Source organism: Protopterus annectens, chromosome 3.part0, assembly GCF_019279795.1.
Source record: "Protopterus annectens isolate FY-2018-M chromosome 3.part0, PAN1.0, whole genome shotgun sequence".
Lineage (NCBI taxonomy): Eukaryota > Metazoa > Chordata > Ceratodontiformes > Protopteridae > Protopterus > Protopterus annectens.
The window spans coordinates 1674558859-1674583764 of NC_056731.1; the positions used below are offsets into that span (position 1 = coordinate 1674558859).

General features: G+C 39.8%; 1 protein-coding gene across 1 annotated transcript in view; it reads right to left on the minus strand.

Annotated features, from left to right (window-relative positions):
* Window positions 1–24906, minus strand: part of RSPO2 (R-spondin 2) — a 162260-nt gene that overhangs the window by 78991 nt on the left and 58363 nt on the right. Inside the window, exons 2-3 of the mRNA XM_044065712.1 lie at window positions 19872–20015; window positions 11251–11439 (exon numbers count right to left, since the gene is read on the minus strand). Of these exons, the coding sequence (XP_043921647.1) occupies window positions 11251–11439; window positions 19872–20015 (333 nt within the window). The remainder of the gene's footprint in view (window positions 1–11250; window positions 11440–19871; window positions 20016–24906) is intronic.

The window sequence follows — 24906 nt, forward strand, 5'->3', positions numbered from 1 at the left end:
GATCCAGTCGCAAAGGACAAGGATGCATTAGGATATTTAAAGACAGATGAAGGAGGGAAATTAGTCTATCGAATGTATCAGGAAGGGAGTATTCCACTGTATGGACAAGGCATTGAGAAGAGGCAAAACAAAAAAAAAACAGATGTGAAGGCCAAAGTGGCTATAGAGGATTGTGAGGTAGTAATTAAGACAAAAGACTGACCATTTAAGAGTGAGATGAGTGAAGACAGAAAGGTGGAGCAGGCACTATTCAAGTATAGTGCTAAAAGGACAAGAAATTAGCTCATGGCAAGAACGACAAAATTCAAAGCTGAGCTGGTAGGTAAATGCTTCTTTTGTTGTATTTGTAAAAGGGAGAGGGAGGAGCAGGCATCATCAGACTGGAAAAGATGGGTATGAGATCACACAAGATGGGGAACAGTCAGACGTATCGACAGGGAAGAGCTGAAAAGGAAATTGCTTGTAAAAAGTGAGGATAAGGCATACAAAGTAGATGGATTGCTCCCACTGCATGCTGAAACATATACTTAAAAAATCTCAACTGGTCACTACCAAGTACAGAACAGGCTGAGGAAGGGAAGATGGCAAATGTGATAAACGTTTGTAAAGTGGGGGACAGAGAAAAATGGGGAACTATGGGCTTTTTCATTTAACAAGAGTGGCAGGCAAAACATGGAGAGAGTCCTGAGAGGCTGGATGCCTTCCTAGGGGACAACAGCCAATTGTTTCATGGCCAGAACTAACTGTTCTTCATTCATGGATCCACATTCTATGACTGGTTTACAGGACAAAACTGGCTAATGTTGTCATCCAGGATTTCAGCAAGTGCTTTTGTGCATTTTCTCAGACATGGCTGCTAGGATAATCTTAGCAGTTAGGAGAAGGACTGAGAATGAAGTAATACAGGGTAGAATTGTTGAGCAGTAGAACAATGACTTCTGTGATGAGAAGTAGATGGTCAAACCAACAAGTGTACAGTGGAGTACAACAAGGGTCAGTCATGGGTCAACTACTCTGCGGTGTGTTCATTTTTTATATATCTGTGAAAAACATAACAGAGTCAGCCTCTTTATATATGGCACAAACATCAGTGCAGCAATAGATACCAGGGGGAAAAGCGTAAGAAAGAACTTGGAAAACTGCCAGTGGGGCACAGTTTAGACAGAGCAATGAGCATTATAGCACTCAGGTTTGACTGCAAATGCAATACCATCTTTTAAAATACAGTATACGTTAAACTGTGATGGGGATTGGTTGATAGTGTCCCCCCCCAACATTTTGTGCCCACAGTAATTGCCCTCTTTGCCCCATCCTAGCTCTGCTACTGCATTAAATACAGTTAAGGGGTAGGTTCATAGGCTGACTGACTCCTTCTATCAAAAAGCTGCAACATAAAGTTACCTGCACAATCTGAATTGCCTGAAGAAAACAACCAACAAATAGAAATAACATCAGCAAAAATGTTTAATTTAAACTGCTGCAAGGTATGTTGCACATACACATATTATAATTTTCTCAAGGGAATGTACTTTCTAGCTAAACTCTCTCTAAGTACTAGTCACATGAAATGAAAGGCCCAGCAAAGAGAATTGCCATATTAAATGCACATATTTGTACTCTATTGTAGGAATCAATCAAAGTTGTTCATTCAGTCCAGGTTAAATGTACAGATCCTATATTTTTTCATGTAATATCTAAGCATAATAGCTCATCAGGCAGTTTGCCTATGCAGCATACCCTTTATGTGCATTTAATTTACTACCATTCATCTATCCTTCTTTTCAGCATCTCTTTTTGCTGTTGTTTCAAGCCTTCTTGAAAGCCTCAGTAGATTGTCTCTCCCCAGACTATCCTGGTACCCCTTTCCAGGTACCTACATCTGCTTAATGCTGAAGCACTATAAACAAATGTATTATTTCAAAAATGCAGTTTTTCAAAACATGATACATTAACCTCCTATTGTTTTACTATGCATACCTCATAGCACTTTTCAGGGACATAGTAACATACTTTTCAATTTAAGTGAGACAGAAGGTTAGCATAATAGTAAGAATCAGTACAAAATCAGCTAAAGAAGGTAATACAAAGAAGACAAAGTCTTTTTAATGTTTTCTTTTTTCCCACAAGAACATGCGTACACTGCATTATAGAATAATGCCCCATAATTTGTATCACTGAAATAGCAATCAAATTGTAAATAAGATGAGGAAAAAATAGAACTCCCTTGCCTACACCATATTTATCTACATTTATCCTAGTGAATATATCTGAGTTACTTCCTGCTGCCTCATTAATCCATTGCAATCTACAACCCTCTTTAGTATGATAATCCAATACTTATCCCAACGTGTTACTGTCAGTTTACATACATCAGGAAGGCACTACTTATTACTGGGCTTTCTAAATACATACTTAACTGAGATTACAACTGTCTGACTCATAACATCAACTTTTAGTGCTGTTTTTGTTTACCTTATTCAACCTACACTGTGTCTACACTGAAAAAAATCATTAACCACTCTGTTTAGAAAGAGCTGTCTTCCCTGATATGAAATTCGTAAAATGAGTACTATGTTTAAATAAAAAGTTATTTTAACATTAGTAAGCAAATATTTTGAAGCCACTCAAAATGAATTAAAAAAAGAGCAAGAAATAAATTTTTTACTGATTTGAAACCAAGGAGTGGTCTCTTTGCCACCTAAAGAAGACAGCCCTGACCTGTATACTTCACCTGTAAAATTATTTTCTTCTCAATTCTGTCAGATACCTACTTTAGCATCAGTTTTATTTTATTAAATAATAATAGGGTTTGTTCATGGAACGTTTTTCAGACTCAACAGTATACGCAGTTCACAGTAGCTATACCAACAACACACTTGTTATAAGGGGAGACAGAGTATCCAAATTCAACAGTTTAGCATGTTATCAGGACAAAGTCTCAGACCATGGATTTGTGAGACACCGATCTTATCCATGATCAGTAATATTGCTCTGATACCGCTTCATCAGTTAATGAATGCACCTATAATTCCTGTTGTTCTTAGTATGTTAAACTGTAGAATAGCCATCAACCAGCCCTCAAGGTTTCATTATGTTACAACAAACAGATGATAAAACACAAGTATAAATGAAAGCCTTTGTGACATCTTGATCCCTTTGTTTTTCAGAGTTTGGCACCAAGTACTGTAAATTTATAAATTCAGGTATAATGTGGTGAAAAACCTTTTCATATAAGTGTAATGAAGATGCATGTTATGTACTGATTGCTTTGAATAGTGTCAACAGACTGAATACCAGGCTGCCCATCTTATTTCCGCAGAATCTTGGGTTCCATTATATGAAATATGACAGCAGGATTATAGTGACCCCTGTTAAATTTCAAGTAGAGTATGTGTGTTTAAAATTCTAAAGTTTTACTGTGTCAACAAAATATTCATGGTATCAATCTTGAATTTGTAAGTATAAAAACATCTACAATGGACACTGAAGGGATTTGTTTCACCATGCAGTCTTAACAAGTCTGCCAGGATCAGATGTAAACAATCACTCTAAAATACAACTGCAGTCAGTAATATAATGACCAAGTTGACTGAAAGACAAGTTTTGAAAGGCTTAGTTTACTAAGTAAATGTAAATATTGTCTAGGCAGAATCTCCCATTGTCAACCAAAGATAAGTCAGAGAATGAAAACCTGAAATTAGTCTCATTTCAGTTAACATTCAGATTCCCCAGCTCAGACTTTGCATACAGAATAAGAGCAGCAAAATAAATGATGTTTATATGCTTCATTCTAACTTAAAAACAGGTACTTTTAGTAAAACACTGTTTTTGTATAACTGACTGCCAATACATTTTCCATGCAGAACTGATATTGCCAAGCCTATATAACATATAATTTGTGGAATTTAGTGAGTTCTTCAGTAAAATAATTTTATTCAATTGGTTATTTGCATCCAGGAGGGAAACAGTGGTCAGCTTACTAAGATACACAGTCTCAGATGTACAATCAAATGGCTATTATAAATCAACTGCACTGACTACGTAACCTAGATTGTCTGGACAGAGGTCAATAATAAACTTACCTTGAATCATATTAGTCAACAAACACTACCCTTATTTTATCTAACCAGTGACATCACAAATAGCATCAATCTGCTTCCATCTGCACTCTAGTGGAGATGAAGGATAATGCAGTCTACAACAAGGCATGCCCAGAAGGGTATATTCCAGCAAATGTCTTGCTGTAGAGCACTATGTGGGTTTCTTTGATGGTAGCACAACCTACTAAACAACATTTAAAGTATATGGTATACTGTTGCACATCAGCTTATTAGGACAGGTACACAGAATATATAAAAAAACTTAGATCTCCAAAAGATGGCAACCATGACTTCTTCCTCTCTAACCTGGACTCTCATTGAAAGCAGAGCAGAACAAGGAAAAGACAGTTGGTCGTGGTAATAAAAACATTTTAAAAGCTGTGATCTAATTCTTCATTTTGTTAGGAGTATCATGTGACTTCTGATGATTAAAAGTCTCAAAAGGAACATCTCAACTGGAGAAAAGTGGGAAATGCATGTCATGTAGGAGAGATAAACAACTCAAATCCTTGCTGTTACTGTCTTCAACAAGTGTATCTTAGAAAATGTATTTTTAATATTGTGAGAAAGTTAAATATAAAAAGACTCTTTCTGGCATAACAGCTGCTTCAATATTTTTCCATACATTGGTTACTTGTGTTCAACAAAATCCACAGCAACAAAATCATTTCAACTGGTTCAGACAAGATACCTAGTTTGCGTTCTTTTAAAATCCTGTATAATTCTACATTGTTCTAGTCCTGCTCTCATGATAGCTCACATTAGCTATTTCATTGGGAAATATCTCACTGATGCAGAAACCAAAACTTATCTAAAGTTCAGGGATTATTTTGTAGCCCGGGAAAAGCCTAGAGTCTACAATCCTTTATACATTCATGAGGAAGTCGGAAAACATAAAAGAAAAACTTAATTCTATTCATAGGTCTACAGCAAAAGGGATGAACCAAATTCCATTTGAATTACCTGAAATGGACACCTGCTACAGTGAAACAAGTATACCATCTAGAAAAAGGTACTTTCCTATCCTGGCCCAAGGCCTAATGGTAACTATAGCCCCAATGAACAATTTAATTACTCCCTCTGACCTCAGTGAAGTCTTGCAATTTTTCAGTGTGGCATAAAATATCTCCTTGATGCAGTCAAAAAATAAGCTCAGAAGAAAAAAGAACTCATAACCTTGAAGAGTCTCAGGCTATAAGACAAAAATATCATCCACAAGATTACCAGTGCTATCACAAAACTGCAATGTAAAATACTAATATTTGGCTCAAGACCCAGGAGGAACATTATAATTATAAATGGTCATTCTAAATCTATTCCTTAGATAAGCTAGAAGATGTCCTTCAAGACATTCTGTTAAAAGCATTGTCCCTTCCAAGAATGCTCCAACTGTCATTAAGCAAGGTGCAATTGGAGCTGTATAGGATCCTTCCTCCAAATGGGGAAACTCATTTCTACTTTATTGGTTTCTGTAAGTACAAAGATTGTGCAAAGATGTTCCAAAACTATGAAGCATTGCAGTGGTGTTGTACATTAACAATACCCTTTTATATCCTAATATATGAAGTTAAAAAGAGTAATAAATGATGGCATCTGTGTCATGCCTACTGAGGTATATCATCACATACTACATGACACATCCTAGCACACTTAGTTTCACCCAACTTAGTATGAATTACAAAACACAAAATCAAGATAAAGTAAAACAAAAACGTGTTATTTTCTTTTTTTTTTTCATGAATGACTTTAAGTGACATTTATTTTGATTAATCTCTGAGTGTGTCATTTTAAAGTGGATTTGAAAGACTGCCCAGTGCTTTAGAACACTGCATCATCTTATGGTCAGTGGCATACAGCCTGCAGATACTTGTCTAAATCTACTTTCTTACTTAATATACAAATAGTGATCACTAAATATTTTAGGCTAAGATGTTTATGATATATACCCTAACAATGTACTTAATCTGAGTCTACCAGTTGTGTGCCAGTTTGAAATCCTGTATAAGAACAGCAGGTAGGTGTAGCAAAGGTATGTTGATATGTTTAAGTATCACCTCTCTCTCTCTCTCTCTCTCTCTAATAAATCTCAATCTTTGGTTCTTCAGACTGTTTTTACAGGATCATCATTCAGTTGTGATAGTCATGTTCAATGACTAAGGCCATTCAGATCTCATTCTTTCTTTAAAATAATATAGTAGGAAAGGACTGTTGGCATTTTGTTTCTAAAGACACTTTTGATTAGGTGGAGTTGGTCGGTTAGAATTTGCTGATTCTCATCCTAAGGTGTCCTAATGCTTTCCCTACACTCCATGATTAGACAACATCAAATGCTTCACTCAACCCTACTGTCTAGTTAACTGACACAGAGGCTCATCTACCTTTACCCAATGGGCCCACTTATTCCTACCAAGGGACTGGGACTGTGCCCTCAAAGTCAGCTCATTAATTCCCCTTAAACTGGGACACACCAGGCCATCAGTGAGCTAAGAGCCCCCTTTAAGGGTGAAGGGTGGGCTCATCATTTTTGCAGGGTGAGAGTCCTATGGCCCATTTATTCCCCACTTCTGAGGTCACTTGTCTCATCCTTTCTGAGAAGTGAGGGCCAGGTGGTAGGTTGTATGCCAGTCAGTTGGTCTGGAAGACTAGGCAAACACAATATCCACACTGGTATCATCTGTTTCAAAACTGCTTCACTCAAGGGAACAAGAATGCACACAACTGTTTCTGTGATTGTGAGATTTAAGCAGTTAGAGCAGAAGATTAATGCTCGGAGTTGTTAATAAGCAGTTTCCTGTGGCTGTGAGTATAAGGGTTGCTTCCTTTAACCTCTATTTGCCTTTTGTGTGACTCTGAGCAAGTCACTTGACTGGTCAGTGCTCTCATGTCACCCCTGAAAAGTGACACTGGTGCCCAATGAGCTTACCCAATTAGGAAATGTATAAAGTAAAAAGAAATCAAAAAGTAGAACAAGTATTCCTAGGCCCACAACTGCTGGTGATACATATTCTTTCCAGCAGTTGTCCTTAATGTAGGGGGGCAATTTTACCACATTTCCTCCAGGGTGAGTAACCAGATGCTCTTCACTCAGTTCCACCCTGTCCCACTCAGAACCCTCCAGCACCCATGTTTCTAATCAAACACAGGCTACCTAGGTCATAGATCTTTATCCTCACTACACCACAGAGCTGATTGATGCATACCTAATGTTGTGAGCAAAATGATTTCTGTGCTAAGACCTATCTGACAAAAGAAAAGGTGTCCTTTTGGCCTCGTTAAATGAGTTTATGGATGGGGCAGTCATGCAGTGGTAGTGTCTCCAAACAGGAAGAGGTTCTCCAGTTCGATTCTCGGCTGGAGTGCCTTGTGTGTGGACTCTGCATGTCCTCCCTGCATTCGTGTGGGTTTTCTTTGGGTACTCTGCTGAAAATTGGCTTTGTTCCAAGTCGGACTTTCCAGGTAAACAAATGATAAATAAAATGTATTTTTCATTACAGTAATTTCCCAACTATGAATCTTGAGAAGCTAGAGAACAGTTTACAGAGTCCCTCAAACCCTGAAGATAACGTAATCTCAGAATTCAAAATATGAAGGACCTGACCACAGCACAGTAGCAGTGGCATCTTCAAACACATTATTTTATTCTGACTCTTCTCAGCCTTAGATATTATACTACTTAAAACTGACATACCACCACACTTTCACCTTGTCACATACCACTGTGTTCAAACCTAGTATCAATTCTGAAAATCAGCGCATGACTAATGTTCTTCTTTTAGCTATTCCCAGTTAGGGATCATCACAGCGGAACTCCAGTCCACTAATGATTGGCAGTAGATTTTTTTACGGGTGCCGAGGTGCCAGCTCAATGCCCAACCTTCAATGAAGGCACGTCCATTCTTAGCATGTCTTTCAAACACCACTCGACCATGGGGAGGACATGCAGACTCCACACAGAAGGCACTCCAGCCGAAAATCAAATGGGAGAACCTCTTGCTGTGAGGCAACAATGCTACCGCTGCACCACCGTGGCTTGCTATGACTAAACTAAATAAAAAAAGTTGTGATTTTTATATATATATATATATATATATATATATATATATATATATATATATATATATTCTCCAAGTACAATCTTTCCAAAAACAATCAAAAAACTGAGTAATCAAACAGAGTGGAAACATCTAAAATAAGGATTTCTTTTGGGGGGAATTCCTCTGTCTCCAGATATTATTGATCTTGCAATAATGCCACCTTTCCTTTCATTCTTTTCAAACTGCATTTCATTCTATAGATTGAAGTTGCACAAAATGCATTCAAAAAGAATGGAGTTAGATCAAACAAAATTGATCTTTCTCTCTCTCTCTTCATACACACACACACACACACACACACACACACACACACACATATATATATATATATATATATATATATATATATATATATATATATATATATATATATATGATTTTGATCATGTGTCTGATAGGTCCGCAGTGGTGGTGCTGTCCAGTTCGATTCTCAGCTAGAGCGTCTTCTGTGTGGAGGCATGCATGAATGGGCGTACCTTCGTTGAAGGCTGTGCATCAGGGCTGGTAACTCGGCACATAAAAATCAACTACCAATCATTAGTGGACCGGAGTTCCGCTGTGGCGACCCCTAAAAGCTGAAAGACACAACAACATCATGTGTCTGATCATAGATTGTTATACGTTTGATAAATTAATGTTAAGAAATTCACCTAAAGAGCAGAGCAATGCAAAGCACAGCTCAAGAGATGAATTCTGACATCATCTTCAAGAACTGATGACAATTTGCTTATGAGTGGAGAAATCCAATCAGAATTATTTGTAGTGCATGGAACTTTATCATCCCCCCCCTTGTACTTCTAGTTAGAGTGAGACAGGAAAGGATTGAGAAAGAGAGAGCGAGCAACTCACCGATAAAATGTGTAGGAGACCTAAGTATTTCAAAGCTCAGAATCTTCTGCAAGATATCTATTTGTCATGAACTGGGTTTTAGCTGTTGCAGAGTACTACAAGTAACAGAAAAAGTAAAAACAAAGAGAAAAACGAAAAAATAGAAAAAAACTGTGAAAGCATGAGGCATTTTATAGCTATGATGTTGCCTCACAGACAGAGGCCAGAAGTCTGTCAAGTTACTGCAAAGAATGAAGCCTACGATTTATTGACGAGTTACCACCTATGGTAAAGAGTTAGATTCCTTCAGCCTTCTTTTGCTGTATGACCTTGAGCAAATCACTTAACCAGACAGTGACTTTGGAATTTGAGCCAAGCACCTTAATGGTTTCATGGACTGCATGCGTATGAATGTGTATTTGATCATTTAACATGCCTTTTGCTGCCATTCCAAAAAAAAATAGGGAAGACATATGGCAGCCTGAAGTGCTTTACAGCTTTTAAAACTGCTTTTCTTTAAACTAATGTTATGTGGGGCAGACTTTGTTTATGACCTAGTGCAACATTACTGCTTATCGGCACTGAAAAGTGCAAAACATTAAGTATCTTCCTACATCAGAAAGATGTAACTATGCTAAAGTGAAACACAGTTCATTATACCCAACTAATTGCAGTCATTACTTGTCAACAAGCCAACATGTCAGAAACATCACCACCAAGCTACAGAAATCAAAATATGCATCAAATAAAACTAAAAACAACACTACAAATTCAAATCACAGATATTTACCTGCAGAAATTTGTCCCTCCCCAGCCCCTGTATTAACCCCATGGTTGCACAACCACAACCAGTGTGAACCAACCTTGCCACTTGTACAGTCAACTAAAGAAAAGTTGACTGTATTAGAAACCAACAAATACAGTAATTGCTAAAATGCAAGTGGCATGCCAACAGTCCAAACTGAGTATTCAATAGACTACATGGCTAGCATATTTATTTATTTTTATTTATTTATTTAACATTTGTTGACCGGGAAATTCCGACTAGGTTCCACAGAACCTGTTTTCAGCGGAGGCCCGGGGAGAAATGCTCCAGATGCATGTCTTTGGCACATATAATACACAGATAGATAAAAAGACAGACATACACATATACAAATTTATATTTATACAGAGATACAGAATGACAGCTATACATAAATATATACCTAACTTTATTATTTGAGTTGTAATTCTCAGAGATATCACTATCACTGTCATCTCTATAAAGTTCACTGAGTGATGCATGTAAAAAACAAATTTGCAATGAAATATTCACGTGACCAGTTAGACTTATTTATTACATTTAAGAAGTATGTCACCTTAATTCTCATGAATGAGGTTCATTATGAAAGTCTGCCTCCCTCTCTCTTTCTGGCTTGAGGGCTGACATAGTGGTTAAATTGCTTACCTTACAGACACAATGTACAGGGTTTTATTCTCACCTTTGGGGTAAATTGGTGAGGCTTAAAATGGCCCTCAAAGGCAGATAGGCTAATATATACCTATTAATTAAGTACTTTTGTTTTTCCTGTCACATATTCAGCAATCATATTAAAATATATGTTGCATTTCTCCTTATATGAAAATGCACTAAGGTTGTCACAGCCATTGAAGAAAATGCCCCTGAAACTGTTGCCTTCTTCCTCATATTCTCTGAAAACAGAAAATTGCTGTCTGCAGTTAGGAATGTGACTCAAAAGGCCATGAATTTCATGCTTACAATACAGTAGTATATTAGGCAGGACAGTAATGAAAACACTCTGCTGGCGAATCTTAGCTCACCTTTAATATGTCTGCATCTCAGATTTATGTGTTTACTTGAAGAAACAGTAGAGGCTGTTTCTAGACCTATAAATGTAGTTATTAAATATTTCTTGCTTTCTGGATTGTAGTATCATTTATTGAGTTACATGAACACTTGTGAATGTGTGGCACTGTAACACTCAAATCTGTTTAATGGGAGATCTATGAAGAAAACACTATTGCTATCACTTCAAAGTAAAAGTATTTTGTCCAGCATGGGACTTATAACACTCATTACAATTCTTACCAGGGATTTGGGGATATAAATATATATATGCGTGTGTGCGTATGTGTGTATGCATGCGCATGCAACTGTGAAAGTGTGTGATCTGATAACCAGAAATGTTGTTGAAAGCTAAAATTAATATTTAAAAACAACTTACCCCCAGGACAGTGCCTTATTGCCATTCTGCATATTCTTGACTCTGCAATGGTTGGACAAGTCATTGAATCTTTAGGAGGCTTTTTAACTATCTGCCGGACTCTTGTTTCCAAGCCCCATTTGAAGCCACATATTTTGTTGTCTCTGCTGCATGTTCCCCACTCACTCCATGGACCAACATCACAACCTTCTGTTAAAATTAAGGAAAATAATTCAATGAAAACAACTGAAATAAGCAGGCAGTTACTTTCCAACCTATGTCTTTATATATGTTACATTCAGAAAAATGAAAACATTTTATGATTACTAACTAAACTATCACATAAAAACAGTGCTTAAGAAAATGTGATTGCAAGTCCATAGCCAGCAACAATTAAAATCTTAGTGATAAAATTCAGAAACTGTTTGTTATCCTAGTTATCTCATGAGACACAAACCCCTGTTTTAAGGAACAAACATATGCACTGCTCATGGTTGCAGTTTTACTGTTGGAGGTTGCGGGACTCAAACCAAGGTCTGTAGAATGAAGTTCATTAGAAACTAATATCATTAAGCTTCTTTGTTAAACTGTAATCAGAGTACAATTATTAGAGCGATTATGCAACCATCCTTACAGTTTTATCACTGTAAGTAAAGAGTATGTTTACTTTTTATGACTTCTACTGCTTCAGCCAGTTATGTGTAGGTTTAGATATGGAAGACAATTGTGAATAAGTCAAAAGGTGTGACATTATATGTTATAGAACACAGTCAGTCTCCTATTCCTAAAACATACAAACATAGTTCTTCACCTAATGTAATCTATCATTCAGCAATAATGCAATGAGGATGTTTGCAACAGAAAACATCTTGCAACAGAAAACACCTTGAACCATCTTCACTAGCAGAACACCACCTCCATACGTTTCAAGGGGATTAATGCCAGGTAAACAGGCCGGCAGTCCTGTTATACTATATAGTATCACTATGTATTTTTGTGATGTCAGCCTCAGGCACAGGTTATAAAGCCCAAATGAAATGCAAATCATGCAGTATGCATGAAAGTGTTAGGAGTACAATGAACTTTAGTGCTGTTCTGCAGTGCACTCCTCACTTCAGTGCTGTTCTGCAGTGCACTCCTCACTTTACTGCTGTTCTGCAGAGCACTCCTCACTTTAGTGCTGTTCTGCAGTGCACTCCTCACTTTACTGCTGTTCTGCAGAGCACTCCTCAGTTTAGTGCTGTTCTGCAGAGCACTCCTCACTTTAATGCTGTTCTGCAGTGCACTCCTCACTTTACTGTTGTTTTGCATAGCACTCCTCACTTTAGTGCTGTTCTGCAGAGCACTCCTCACTTTACTGCTGTTCTGCAGTGCACTCCTCACTTTACTGCTGTTCTGCAGAGCACTCCTCACTTTAGTGCTGTGCTGCAATGCAGTCCTCCATTTACTGCTGTTCTGCAGTGCACTCATTACTTTACTGCTGTTCTGCAGTGCACTCCTCCCTTTACTGATGTTCTCCAGTGCACTCATCACTTTACTGCTGTTCTGAAGTGCACTCCTCACTTTAGTGCTGTTCTGTAGTGCAGTTTTACTGTTAGTATGCAGTTCACTCTTTACTTGAGTGCTGTTCTGCAGTGCACTCCTCACTTTAGTGCTGTTCTGCAGTGCACTCATCACTTTGCTGCTTTTCTGTAGTGCAGTCCTCACTTTAGTGCTGTTCATAGTGCAGTCCTCACTTTAGTGCTGTTGTGTAGTGCAGTCCTAATTTTAGTGCTGTTCTGTAGTGCATGCCTAACTCCTATGTACTAATGCTAGCAGCAGTGGTTCACACTCTGTACAGCCCCTCCCCATAACTCTCTCTGATATTATATTTATGAAGGTGATTAGCACTACAATAGAGAACACTGTGCTGCTGTACTGTGTGCCTTTTGTATATCCTCAGGGCACAGTGTTCTCCATTCTGTCAAGACTGTGCCCAAGGATACCCTGCTGTGCACCTTTAAACTACTGTTTTCATTTTATTTATAATTGTTTTGACAGTATAGACACACCAGAGAAAAATGTTTTTTTCAAGCATGATCCAAAACCTCTGTCATGTTAATTGTCCTGATGAAATTCAGCACAAGTCTGCACATGGTAAATGGAGGAATCAAGCTGAAGAAAACAGGGTAGCCTTAACATCTGGTTAAACACCAAGATACCTGCATGTTTTTACTCCCTTCCTGCATTCCAGCTTGCCTCTAGCATTATGTGTAAGCATGAGTGAACAGCTTGCACTGCTGAGTGCCATTTAATGCATACACCTCCACTCCCACATGCTTCACATGCACATCTGGTACCATGGTCAGTATGCATTTATGAGGATGTGTATACTTTTATCTGGCAGTACTACTCTCAGTCATCACCTCTGCACTATGTGCATATATGCACAGCTTGTATAGGATCATAGGATCATAGGAAGTTACTAGGCTATTAGCCCTGAGGCCCTTACAAGCCTACCCAAGAATTTAGACCATGTTCCAACAAGTCAGTACCCAATGCCACTGTCCAGCAGGGACACAGATGAAATCCTAGGGGTGTATTTATTGTTCCCCATCCAGTTATCCAGGTTGCACTTAAAAATGGTTAATGAGGTACTCTGCTTGATGTAGAGAGGGAGTCTATTCCACAAAATGTGGAGTCTCTGGGACACAAAACTGTCCTGCCAACAAGTCCTATTGATGTCACAGACCAGGTTGAGGTTGCATGTTTGAGTTACTTGAATGGAGCTTGACTTCTGGATATAGCAGTCCCATCAAGGCAGGGTCTGATATTGCTTTGTATGCCAGACAGAGGTCAACTCTGAGGAGTCTGTATGAGACTGAGTATAGGGACAGGGCCTTTAGTCTATCTGTGTAGGGTAGACATTTGAGGCCTTGGATTGTCCTGGTGAGAAACATCTGTGGTCTCTCCAGCTGCTGCATGTGCTTTGTGAGGTACGTGCTGAAAGGGGCACTGTACTCAATAATGGGTCTTATAAGGGAAGAATACAGGGATGTTATGACCACCTTGTCCCTGTATGAGATACCCTTATTAATGAGGTGGGCCATGTAGAAAGCTTTCCATACCATGGAGGCAATATGGTGGTCAAATGTCAGTTTGCTATCAACCAGGGTGCCCAAGTCCCTCATGACTGCATGCTTAGGACCTTGTTATTAATAGGATAATTTGTGGGGACATCACTCTCCCCAAAGAGGGTGATGGTACATTTTTTGGCATTCAGTTTCAGGCCATGTTTCTGGCACCAGTCATTTGTTTGGCTGAGACCCTTTTGGAGGACCTCCACATCACTAGAGGAATTGATGACAGCACCCAGTTTGCAGCCATCTGCAAACTTGGTTAGTCATAGCCCACTGGTTTTGGCATGTACCTCAGAAAAGTATATCCCAAACAACAGAGGCCCCAAGACTGATCCCTGGGGTACACTGCTTATTACGGGTCTACTGCTTGAGGTGGTTTCCCCTGTTTTGACTAGGTGGGTTGTAATAGAGAGCCAGTTTGCTACCCATCTGATAACATATGGATCGATGCTTAGTTGAGAGAGTTTATCTATTATACCTGAGTGAGGAATAGTATCAAAGGCTTTGGCCAGGTCAAGGTAGGCAGCATGCACTGTCTTCCTCTTGTCCATGGCTTTGGTGACTGCTTCAAAGAAGTCGACCAAATTTAACAGGCATGATCTCCCCTTGATGAAACCAAACTGTAAAGGATTGAGTGTTTGGATGTTGCCAGTGTCCTTGTTAATGAGGTCCATGATAATCTGCTCCATGGCCTTGCAGGTCAGGCTAGTTAGGCTGATGGGCCTATAATTTCCTGGATCAGTGGACGCTCCACCATTGTGCAAAGGGGTGACAGTAGCTGTTCTCCACTCAGCTGGGATGAAGCCAGTCCTCAGGCTTTGGTTGGATTGGGAGCCTAATGGTGTTGCAAGTTCCTGCCTGAGTTCATGTAGGATGCAGCCTGGGATGTTATTGGGTCCTATGGAGGCTGTATTTTTTGCCTTTGAGAGGGCAGTGATGACTTGCTCTCTAGAGATACGGGGAGGGGGACAGGTGCTGAGGATGTCCTGACTTACTGATGGAGGCAGAGGGGTGAACTTTTCACTGTAGCTGTCTGCCAGCAGGTTAGCTATATCTATGACATTTGTGTATGTGATGTCCTTGACCACCAGTTCTGAGCACATCTGGATGGTTCCTTTGAGACTGCAGACATATGTGAAAAAGACCTTATGACTGTTTTTAGTAGATGTGTCCAGTTTGGACTCAAAGTTTGTTTAGGAGGATTTCACTAGTGCTTCTATTTGCTTGTTCAGGCTAAGGAGAAATTGCTTCCAATTAGGCACCTGCTTTTTCTTGGCCCTAGACAGCAATATTTTTCCTTTTATTATAGAGTATATTAGTGCAGATGTCCACCAGCCAGGTTTACTCTTCCTTGAGGAGGACGATTTCATCCTTTTGGGTATATTCTTGATTCCATGCAGATATATAAATGCTCATATAGTACTTTAGTGTGTTTGGACATATGTGCCAGTTCCTATGGAGGGGCAGGGGGCTGTGAAGCTGTTTATACCTTCCCTCAGAAGGTTGTAATCAGCTTTGGAGAAGTTTTTTTGTTTGACCCTAGCTAAGAAGGGTCAGGGGAAATGGTGACTTTGAAAGTGACCACTTTGTGATCAGATTTTTCTAGGGATGATGACACTGTAGGGATGCTGCGTGGTTATTCAAGTTGATTAATACTAAATTTATGATATTTTCACCTCTTCTGGGGGTGTTGACCAGCTGGTCTAAGGCATTTGAATTGATGAAATCAAAGAATCTCTGGGCATTTGTATTTTGGCATGAGTATTTCTTCCAGTCTATGGTAGGATAGTTAAAGTCACCCAGGATCAAGGTAAAGGGTTTAATCTTGACAGATTTAAAGAGGTCCAGATAGGTGCAGTGGGAATCTTGAGTCAAAATTAGGGGCTGTAGCTAGCTATAATTTGAATAGGGGTCTTATCACTTGTTAACTGCACCAGGAGTGTCTCCTGTGCATCATACTGTTTGACCAGCCTGGAGGTGTGTATATCTTTTATATATATATATATATATATATATATATATATATATATATATATATATATTGCAACTCCACCTCCTTTTGCTTTGCTGCCCACGGTTTGGGGTCTGAATCTATGATAGGATAAGTAACATGGTATGGCTGGGGTGCTCTCCAAGCTTTGAACCAGGTTTCTGCGACTCCACAAATGTCAGCATCTTCCAGGGTTAAGAATGCTTGCAACGAGTGCAGTTTCATGTTTAGACTCCTAGCATTTAGCAGCATGACTTTTAATTTATGTTTTGAAGAAATTTTCATGTTGGTAGTTTTGACCTCATGGCATTGCCTAAGAAAAACACTACGGGGGAGGCAAGAGCCTTTCCTAGGAGCCTGAAGCCTAAGGGAGACAGATGCAGGCTATCTCTGGCAAAGCATCGTGGTTTGACTGTCATGTCATCCCAGGCTGAGAGATACTGGATCCCCTTGGAATCAGACCAGAAACTAAGCCAATTGTTAAAGTCAATCATTTTCTGTTTGTATTCAGGCATCATTCTGGCTGACAATAGAATGCTGCTTAAGGCTAGGAACATAACTACCTGGGACACATATTCAGCAAGCTCGATCATGTGTCTCTTCATATAGTCCAGGGAGGTACATCTCAAGTCATTCATGCCAACATGGACTATGACAGAGTCATAACAGTATCTGTTGAGAGACTTGAGTGCATGGGTGATATGGTGGATTCTGGCACCTGACAAACAACTAACCATGACTTTCTCCTCATCTAGCCTAGTGAGGGGCACATCTGTGTGTCTCAAAATGGAATCTTCTATGACTAATATGATGGATTTATGTTTACGCCTTAGTGGCTGTGAGACACAGGTGTGTGGACTATGTGTGGTTTGTGGTGTGGTGGGCAGTGGAGTTTGCATGTGTTTTTGTCTCGGAGGTCTCTTTTGTTTGGGTATGTTTTTGTTGAGGACCTCTGCATATGTGTGGGGGTGTTGTGCCAGTGTGGGTGTTGTTTGAGGTGTAGTGTTTGTATTGACAACCTTCTCAGTGCCAGACATACTGGCTTGTGGGGGACAGATCAATGACACTAGGTTCTTAATGTAATTGCATCTCTCACTAATTCTGTTCCTAGGTGGTAGCAGTAGAGGGTTGTCCATGTACATGAGGCAGTTGTTACACTGTCTCAGGCTGCCCATATCAATCAGACTGGCAGGAGAAAATGTAGGAAATTGTCCATCCATATTTGGCAGAAACTGAGGGAGAGAGGCCAGAGACAGCTAAGAGGGTAAAGGGTGGAGGGTCTATGAGTAGTACTACTAGGTGATCACACAAGTGCTAAGGGAAAATTTGTAGATGGAATACCTCCAAAAAGGTTAAAAACCGTTCAGCTGCAGCTCTGAATACAGCACACCTGTATCCAGAATATGCTACTCAATTTAAAGGTTTATAACACAGTAAAACCCACAAAGAAGCACAGATTAACCACTAACAGACAAAAAAATCTAGAACTCACAGTATGAAAAAATACAGTTAAACAGTAATGAAATGCAGTAAAATGCAGTAAAATAGTAATGAATTGCAGTAAATGGCAATGAAATATAGTTAAACAGTAATGAAATGCAGTTAATCAGTAAATTGCTTTAAAACAGTGCAAATGTGATAAATTAGCTCACAATCACAGCAATAAAATACTGCTCAAATAAAGCAGCAATTCTGTAGAATCTTCTTCTTCTTCTTCTTTCGGCTTTTCCCGGTTAGGGGCCGCCACAGCGGATCACCTGTCCGCTCTTGATTGGCAGTGGAGTTTTACGGTCTCGAGTTGCCAGCCCGGTGCCCAGCCTTCCACAGAAGGTACTGTCATCAATTTAATAAGGCTAACAATAAGCAGTAACAAATGTGACAAACTAAATGCTGTTGAACCCAAGGACAAGCAGCAATTGAAGTAGGAAGAGGCACAATATTTATTTGTTTTTTTGGTTGTGTGCCCTGTGGTGAATTGCCTCCCATTTCCTGAGTACCTCCAGTTTCTACAGCTGCTCAGATCTGCAGTGCTTCTCTGGCACAGTATTGTTATGTAGAGAAACCCCAGTCTAACACTGAAATGAAACCAGTTTGTTGATCTGATGGATCTCAGTGAGCCTGTGGTACACTTCCAGGAACTACCACAGACACATGTTTATGGTGAGTAGAGCACATTTAGCAAGAACACCAGGGAAACTTTCATATTATTCACAGGGTTTTGAAATGAGAGAATGTTGGGCTCAATGACTGCTGCCATGAGTGAGGGATATAGTTGTGCAGGCAGTTGTGGAAGTTGGTAAGTGTGGATCATCTGTTATAATAAACTGAATAATGGCCACTTGTCCCCAGATATCTGCTTTGGGGGGAGCTAGTGCTTATACTTTGTATGTTTAGCAAATCTCTGCAAAGCTGTAGCCAGGAAAATGACATGAAGAGACATGCTGATTTCAGAAGTGAAAAGTGAGTGGCATACATTGCTTTAGATTCAGAAAAATAATGCCTACATGCAACATATAAAGTGTAAAGGAAGCAAGGGAGTTGTGTGAACAGCCTTAACATAGAGAAGGAGTGTGTATGTGACCAGATGGGAAAAGGTATTGTTATAAAATCAGGATAGACAAAGATCCCTGACATCCTTTATGACCGTAACATTTAGAATGGATTTCAGCAACTCAGAGCTGCTACTGGAAATGGCACTGTGACATGTACAATCTTGTGGTACATGTCAAGATTATGGGAAGAGTGTTGAGGGAGTGATGGTGTGTAGGCAAATCGTACATGTTATGACTGCTTTTATTAATTTTTGTGTTTGGAAGGTCAAACATTTTCTTCAGGTGAGACATTAAACTGAGGTGCTATCTGCCAGAGTTTGCAGTAGCTTAGGTGGATGTAAAAGATGCTATGGCACCTACTGAAAAGAGTGGGAAAGTTCAGAGATGCCATTAACAAAATTTCTGCTGTCAGTAATCTGCACTGAAAAGTAGTGACGAACCTAATGGGACTAACTCAGTCAGCAAAGGATATTTATCTAAATAAATAAAATGTATTATTTTTGATTAATATCTATCACTCTTTTTAACTGGTGTTTAGGATAGGCGGGTAATGGATAAGACAGCAACTTCACATAGAAAGCAACAGAAAGCTGAAATTGTTGCAAAACAGAGCAAATGAGGGCATCAGTTTACCCACAATAGCTAGGACAGTACTTTAGATGTACTGTAGTTCCCTCCCCATGCTGCACTGCATTTTAGAAATGAAACATCAATATAAGTTCATCAAGTAGAGAAAAAAACTATAGCTCTTTTATTTTCTGGCTGCAAAGTCATGTCAGTTATCTGCAACCACTGATATGAGATAAATATTCAACATTTCTTTAATTCACTTAGTTGTTTATAGACTTGACTTGTTCTATTAAAATACTAGATTAAGTAAAAATGAATATGTATGGTATATTTGCATTTTGAGTAGGATAACTATAACATAACTTTATTGAGTTCTAGGTTAAAAGATGCAATATTAAGTGAAGCACTTACCGATGCATTCCATGCTCTCTTCCACTGGTGCAAAGCCTTCTGGACACTCCTCAAAGCAGCGACCCTTGTGCAAGTAAAAACCAACCTTGCATTTTGTACAAAATTCTTTACTAAAACAAGAATCGCAGTTCTCGATTCCACATCCTATATTTAACATAAAAATAAAAATAAAATAATTGTAGTAACAGTATTAAGTAGGAGCTGTGCTCTATGATCTGAATACATGATGTGTACAAGTAGAGATATATAGCAAATAAATTAGCCGTGCTGATTTTTTGTTCTAATCTGACAAATAAGTCTCACATATAAATATACTAATATTGTCCTGGGTCTTCATATACAGCTGAGAAACATACAGGTGCAAAATGTAAAACTGTAAACTACCAATAGCTATGGTAGCCTGCAAAGGGATTTAATTTGTCTTAATAGAAATGTCAGCTTATCAAGTAAGCAAAAGAAGAAAAAATTATAGGCATATGAAAACTCACAGTAAAATAAAAGCAGGGATAGTAGTTTTTAATAAAGACTGGAATGGGTGAACACTGAAGAGCAATGCAAAATCAGATACAAAACGAATGACTTTGACTCAGTCTCGGGTAAGTGAATAATGGAAACAGCAAATCCATTAAATAGTAGCATTCTGACTGACGTGGTGCACCATACATTTTACAGCAGAAAGATTCATTGAAAGGGCTTAGCATAAGAGATTCAGAGACATATTAGACTACAGTAGGCAGAAAGTACAGTTGTGTACACTTACCATAAATGTACATGTTTGAGTGTATTCACTGTTGCAGTCATTACATTTGGGTAATCTGCTGGAACGTTGCCCTCAGTCGGCCTGATTAACAAAGTCTTGGGTCTTGCATTGGTTGCTGTCCCTTCTTCCATGACATCAGGCCGTCAGGTGTATAAAACATGCAGCCGATGCCATTACATCAGTTTTTCTTGCCCCAGATGTCAGGTGCCCCCCAAATGGGGAGCAAAATATATATATATATAATTAAAAACACAAAACTATACCTCCAAACAAAAGCAAATACACCAAAAAGGCTTTTAAGCATAGTAAAAGAAAGTAGAGGTATAGTAAGAGAAAAACAGGGGGCTGCAGGGAGGGTAACCAGGACTGCAACAGTCAATACACTCGAACATCTACATTTATGGTAAGTGTACACAACTGTACTATGGTCATCGTGTTTCACTGTTGCAGTCATTACATTTGGGTAGATTCCCAAAGCTATGGTTGGGAGAATGGATTTATACAGCATTAGGACCAGCTATAAGGCCCTGCAAAACAGCAGTGGCAAAGCCAGCTCTGGATTTAGAGAAAATTAGTAAGTGATAATGCTTGGTGAAAGTATGAACTGAACTCCAGGTAGCAGCTTCTAGAATATCCCTGGTAGGAACACCTCTGAGAAAGGCTATTAAAGTAGATGCTGCCCTGGTGGAATGAGATCTGATACCCTGGGGGATAGGTTTTCCATGGTGCTTATAACAGAAATGAATACAATGGCTTATCCATTTAGAAATGGTTTGCTTTGAAATAGCCTTCCCCTCTGACCCTGCAGCAAATGCTACCAGCAGTTGTTCAGATTTTTTTCGAGATTTTGTCCTGTCCAAGTAGAATCTAATTTGTCTATGTACATCCAATAAATGCAGAATCCGCTCCCCCTTGTTCTGTGGATTGGGAAAGAAAGTTGGCAAATTAATGGACTGATTAAGAGCCACACTGGATTACCATCTTGGGCATGAATGATGGATTGGTCCTGAGTGACCCCTGTCCGCATGAAAGATGACGAAAGGCTCCACTAACATAAGGGCCTGTAATTCAGATATCCTTCTAGCTGAAGTGTTTGCTAAAAGGAAGGCTGTTTTCCAGGAAAGAAATGTTACGTCTGCAGTAGCAGTTGGCTCGAAAGGAGGTAGAGTGAGTTTCTCCAATACAAAGTTAAGGTCCCAGGCAGGGGTTGGAGCTCTCCTGGGTGGTCTCAAGTTTCTGGCCCATCTGAGATACTGTTTTAGAAGAGGATGAGAGAAGGGGGGGGGGTTATGTGTTGTAATGAGCTGAAATGGCTGAGTCATAGACTTTTATGGCAGAAAAAGACAGGCCTTTGTGAAGCATCTCAGTTAAATATTGCAAAATCTGAGGTAAATTGGGCACTGCTGTGCTCATCCCTTGAGATTGATTCCAGGCACAGAATCTTTTCCATTTGTCAGCATAAAATTTTCCAGTACTAGGTCTTCTTGCCTTCAAAATGACATCCATCACAGGTTTGCTGAGGGATGCTAAGGGGGAATTTAAGTGATTAGCCACACTGCAAGATTCAATGTTTGGAGCTGAGGGGGCAGAATTTGGTTCTCCTGCTGAGACAGTAAGGAAGGTGTCTGAGACAGGTGCCACGGTGAAATGTGTGACACACTGCACAGGAGTGGGTACCAGTGTTGGCGAGGCCAGTCTGGAGCAATCAAAATCATTTTTGGTTTGTCCTGTTTGACTTTCAGCAGAACTTTGGAGAGCAGAGGCAGAGGGGGAAAGGCATAGACTGATAGGTTTTTCCAGCTGAAGAACAGAGCATCCACTTTCCAGGCTTTTTTGTGATGAGTTCTTGTGCAAAATTTGTCCAACTGGCAGTTCTGGAGTGAGGCAAAAAGATTTATGTCTGGGCTCCCCCATTTGTGTGTCAACATGATGAAAATCCAGGGTTTCAGTTTCTATTCGTGTGGGTCCATGATATTTCTGCTTAGTTCATCTGCCAGAACATTCAGCTTTCCTGGCAGGAATTGGGCTTGTAGTTGTACTTGGTAGCTCAAGGCCATGTTCCACAATGCAATGGCTAGTCTGCAGAGGGGGGTAGGAATGTGTACCCCCCTGCTTGTTTATGTACCACATAACTGTGGTGTTGTCCGTCTTTATCAGTAATTGTCCTGGATGAAGGTAGTCCTTGAAGGCTGTCAGTGCATTCTGTATGGCTAGCATTTCTTTTTGATTGATATGAAGGTGCATTTGATTTGGGTTCCATTTGCCCTGAATGCATTTCCCTGCCAGATGAGCCCCCCATGCATAGTCTGATGCATCTGTAGTTAGGGTTTGTGCATCAGGGGGTGGTGTGAATGGCAGTCCCTTGTTTTGGTGGCAGGCCTCTGCCCACCATAGGAACTCTAGGCGCAGGCAAGGTATGATAGGAATCATTGTTTCCAGGCTGTGACAATGTTGACTCCATAAACCTTTTAAGTACCACTGAAGTTTCCTCATATGCAGGCTTGCATATGGAATTAGAAGAATGCAGGAGGCCATGAACCCCAAGGCTTGCAGTATTTGCCTTGCAGATAGCAGGGTTTTTGTGGCCACCTGTTTGAAGTAAATCACCAAATGAATTTGCTTTGCTGGCGTAAGCAAAGCCATCTGAGCAGTTGTATTCAAGCTTGCACCCAGGAAAGTAATTTTTTGAGAGGGTACCGGTTGAGATTTCTTTTTGTTTATGGTGTACCCTAGACAGGTTAGAACTCTTTTTACAAACGCCAGATGTTTTAGAAGAATGGCCTGGTTTTCTGCCTGAATTAGACAATCATCCAGATATGGATATATTTGAGTATTTCTTTGTCTACTAAATGCAACTACTGGAGCCAGGCACTTTGTAAATACCCTGGGCACAGTAGATCAGCCAAAGGGCAGTGCAGAAAACGGATAATGCATGCAGCCTGCTTTGAAGCGTAGGTATCTTCTGCAAAATTCCCTGATTGGGATATGCAGGCAAGCCTCTTTTAAATCTAGAGTTGCCAACCAGGCATCCTTGCCTAGCATAGGAAGTAACTGGTGAAGAGTCAGCATCTTGAATTTTGGAATGTCCAGAAAGGTGTTTAGAGTAGACAGGTCCAGAATTGGATGCCATGATTTGTCTTTTCTGGGTACCAGGAAAAGTCTGGAGTAGAAACCTTGTCCCTTTTCCTCTTCTGGTACTAATTGAATTGCCCCCATATTTAGGAGGGAAAGTACTTGTTTCTGAGCCTCTGCCCACTGATTTGGGGGCAGGTCTGGCCACCCGTTTGGAGTTGGCAGCATGTGGAAATGAAATCTGTATCCCAGGGACACTATATTTAAAACCCATTTGTCCTGGGTTATAAGTTGCCAGCTGCTTGAATGAAGCGCCAGTTTTTCCCCCAAAGGGGCAGCTAAGAGGTAAGTGCTTGGTAATTTTAAAGGGAAGTCATTGAGACTGTTTACCATAGGGTGATGCCTTGTTGTTTCCAGATTTGGAAGTGGAAGCACCCCATTGCTTAGCTCTGAAAGTCCCTTGGGACTAAAACCTGGTGCTTTTGGAATGTCTGGGTTTGGCTGGAGTGGCTCTGGAAGGAGCTGGAAAGGACCAGTTCTTAGTAGGCCAGTGCCTACTAAATCTAGGAGGTTGTACTTGTAAGAAATGTTTCATAGTTTGCATAGATTTAACTTTATCTTCCATCTTTTTTAGAAATTCTTCAGCCTTATTGCCAAACAGGTGGTCCTGCTGTAAAGGAGCATCCAAAAGTTTTGCTTTAACATGATCAGGCAGAGATTGCTCCTTAAGCCAAGCATACATTCTAAGCACAGACCCAGTAACAGCAATCCTGCAGGAGGCCTCTAAAGAATCAAAACCACATTGCAAAGTAAGTTTGCCAACTTGTTCAGCTGAATGCAATAAATCCTGTAAATCTTTATTCTCCACACAGTCAGAAATCAACATCATTTTCTGTTTAAGCAGTCCCATGATATGCTGTTGATATTTTAGCATAGGGAATTGACAGTTTAAAGCCCTGATTGCTAAGGTTGCAGAAGTATAAATCTTTTTACCCCATCTATCCAGCGCCCTGGAGTCTCTATCAGAAGGGGTAGGATTTTTAGCAGTAGAAGCCTTAATGCCTTTGGGCCCCTGAGAAATGGTTTCAGGGTCCGCAACAGGATTCTTGAAAAGGAATTTGTGGGACTCAGGAACCCTGTAGTACCTGTCTGGTTTACTAGGGGCTGGAGGCAAGGAATCAGGGGCCATACTGGATTCTGAAA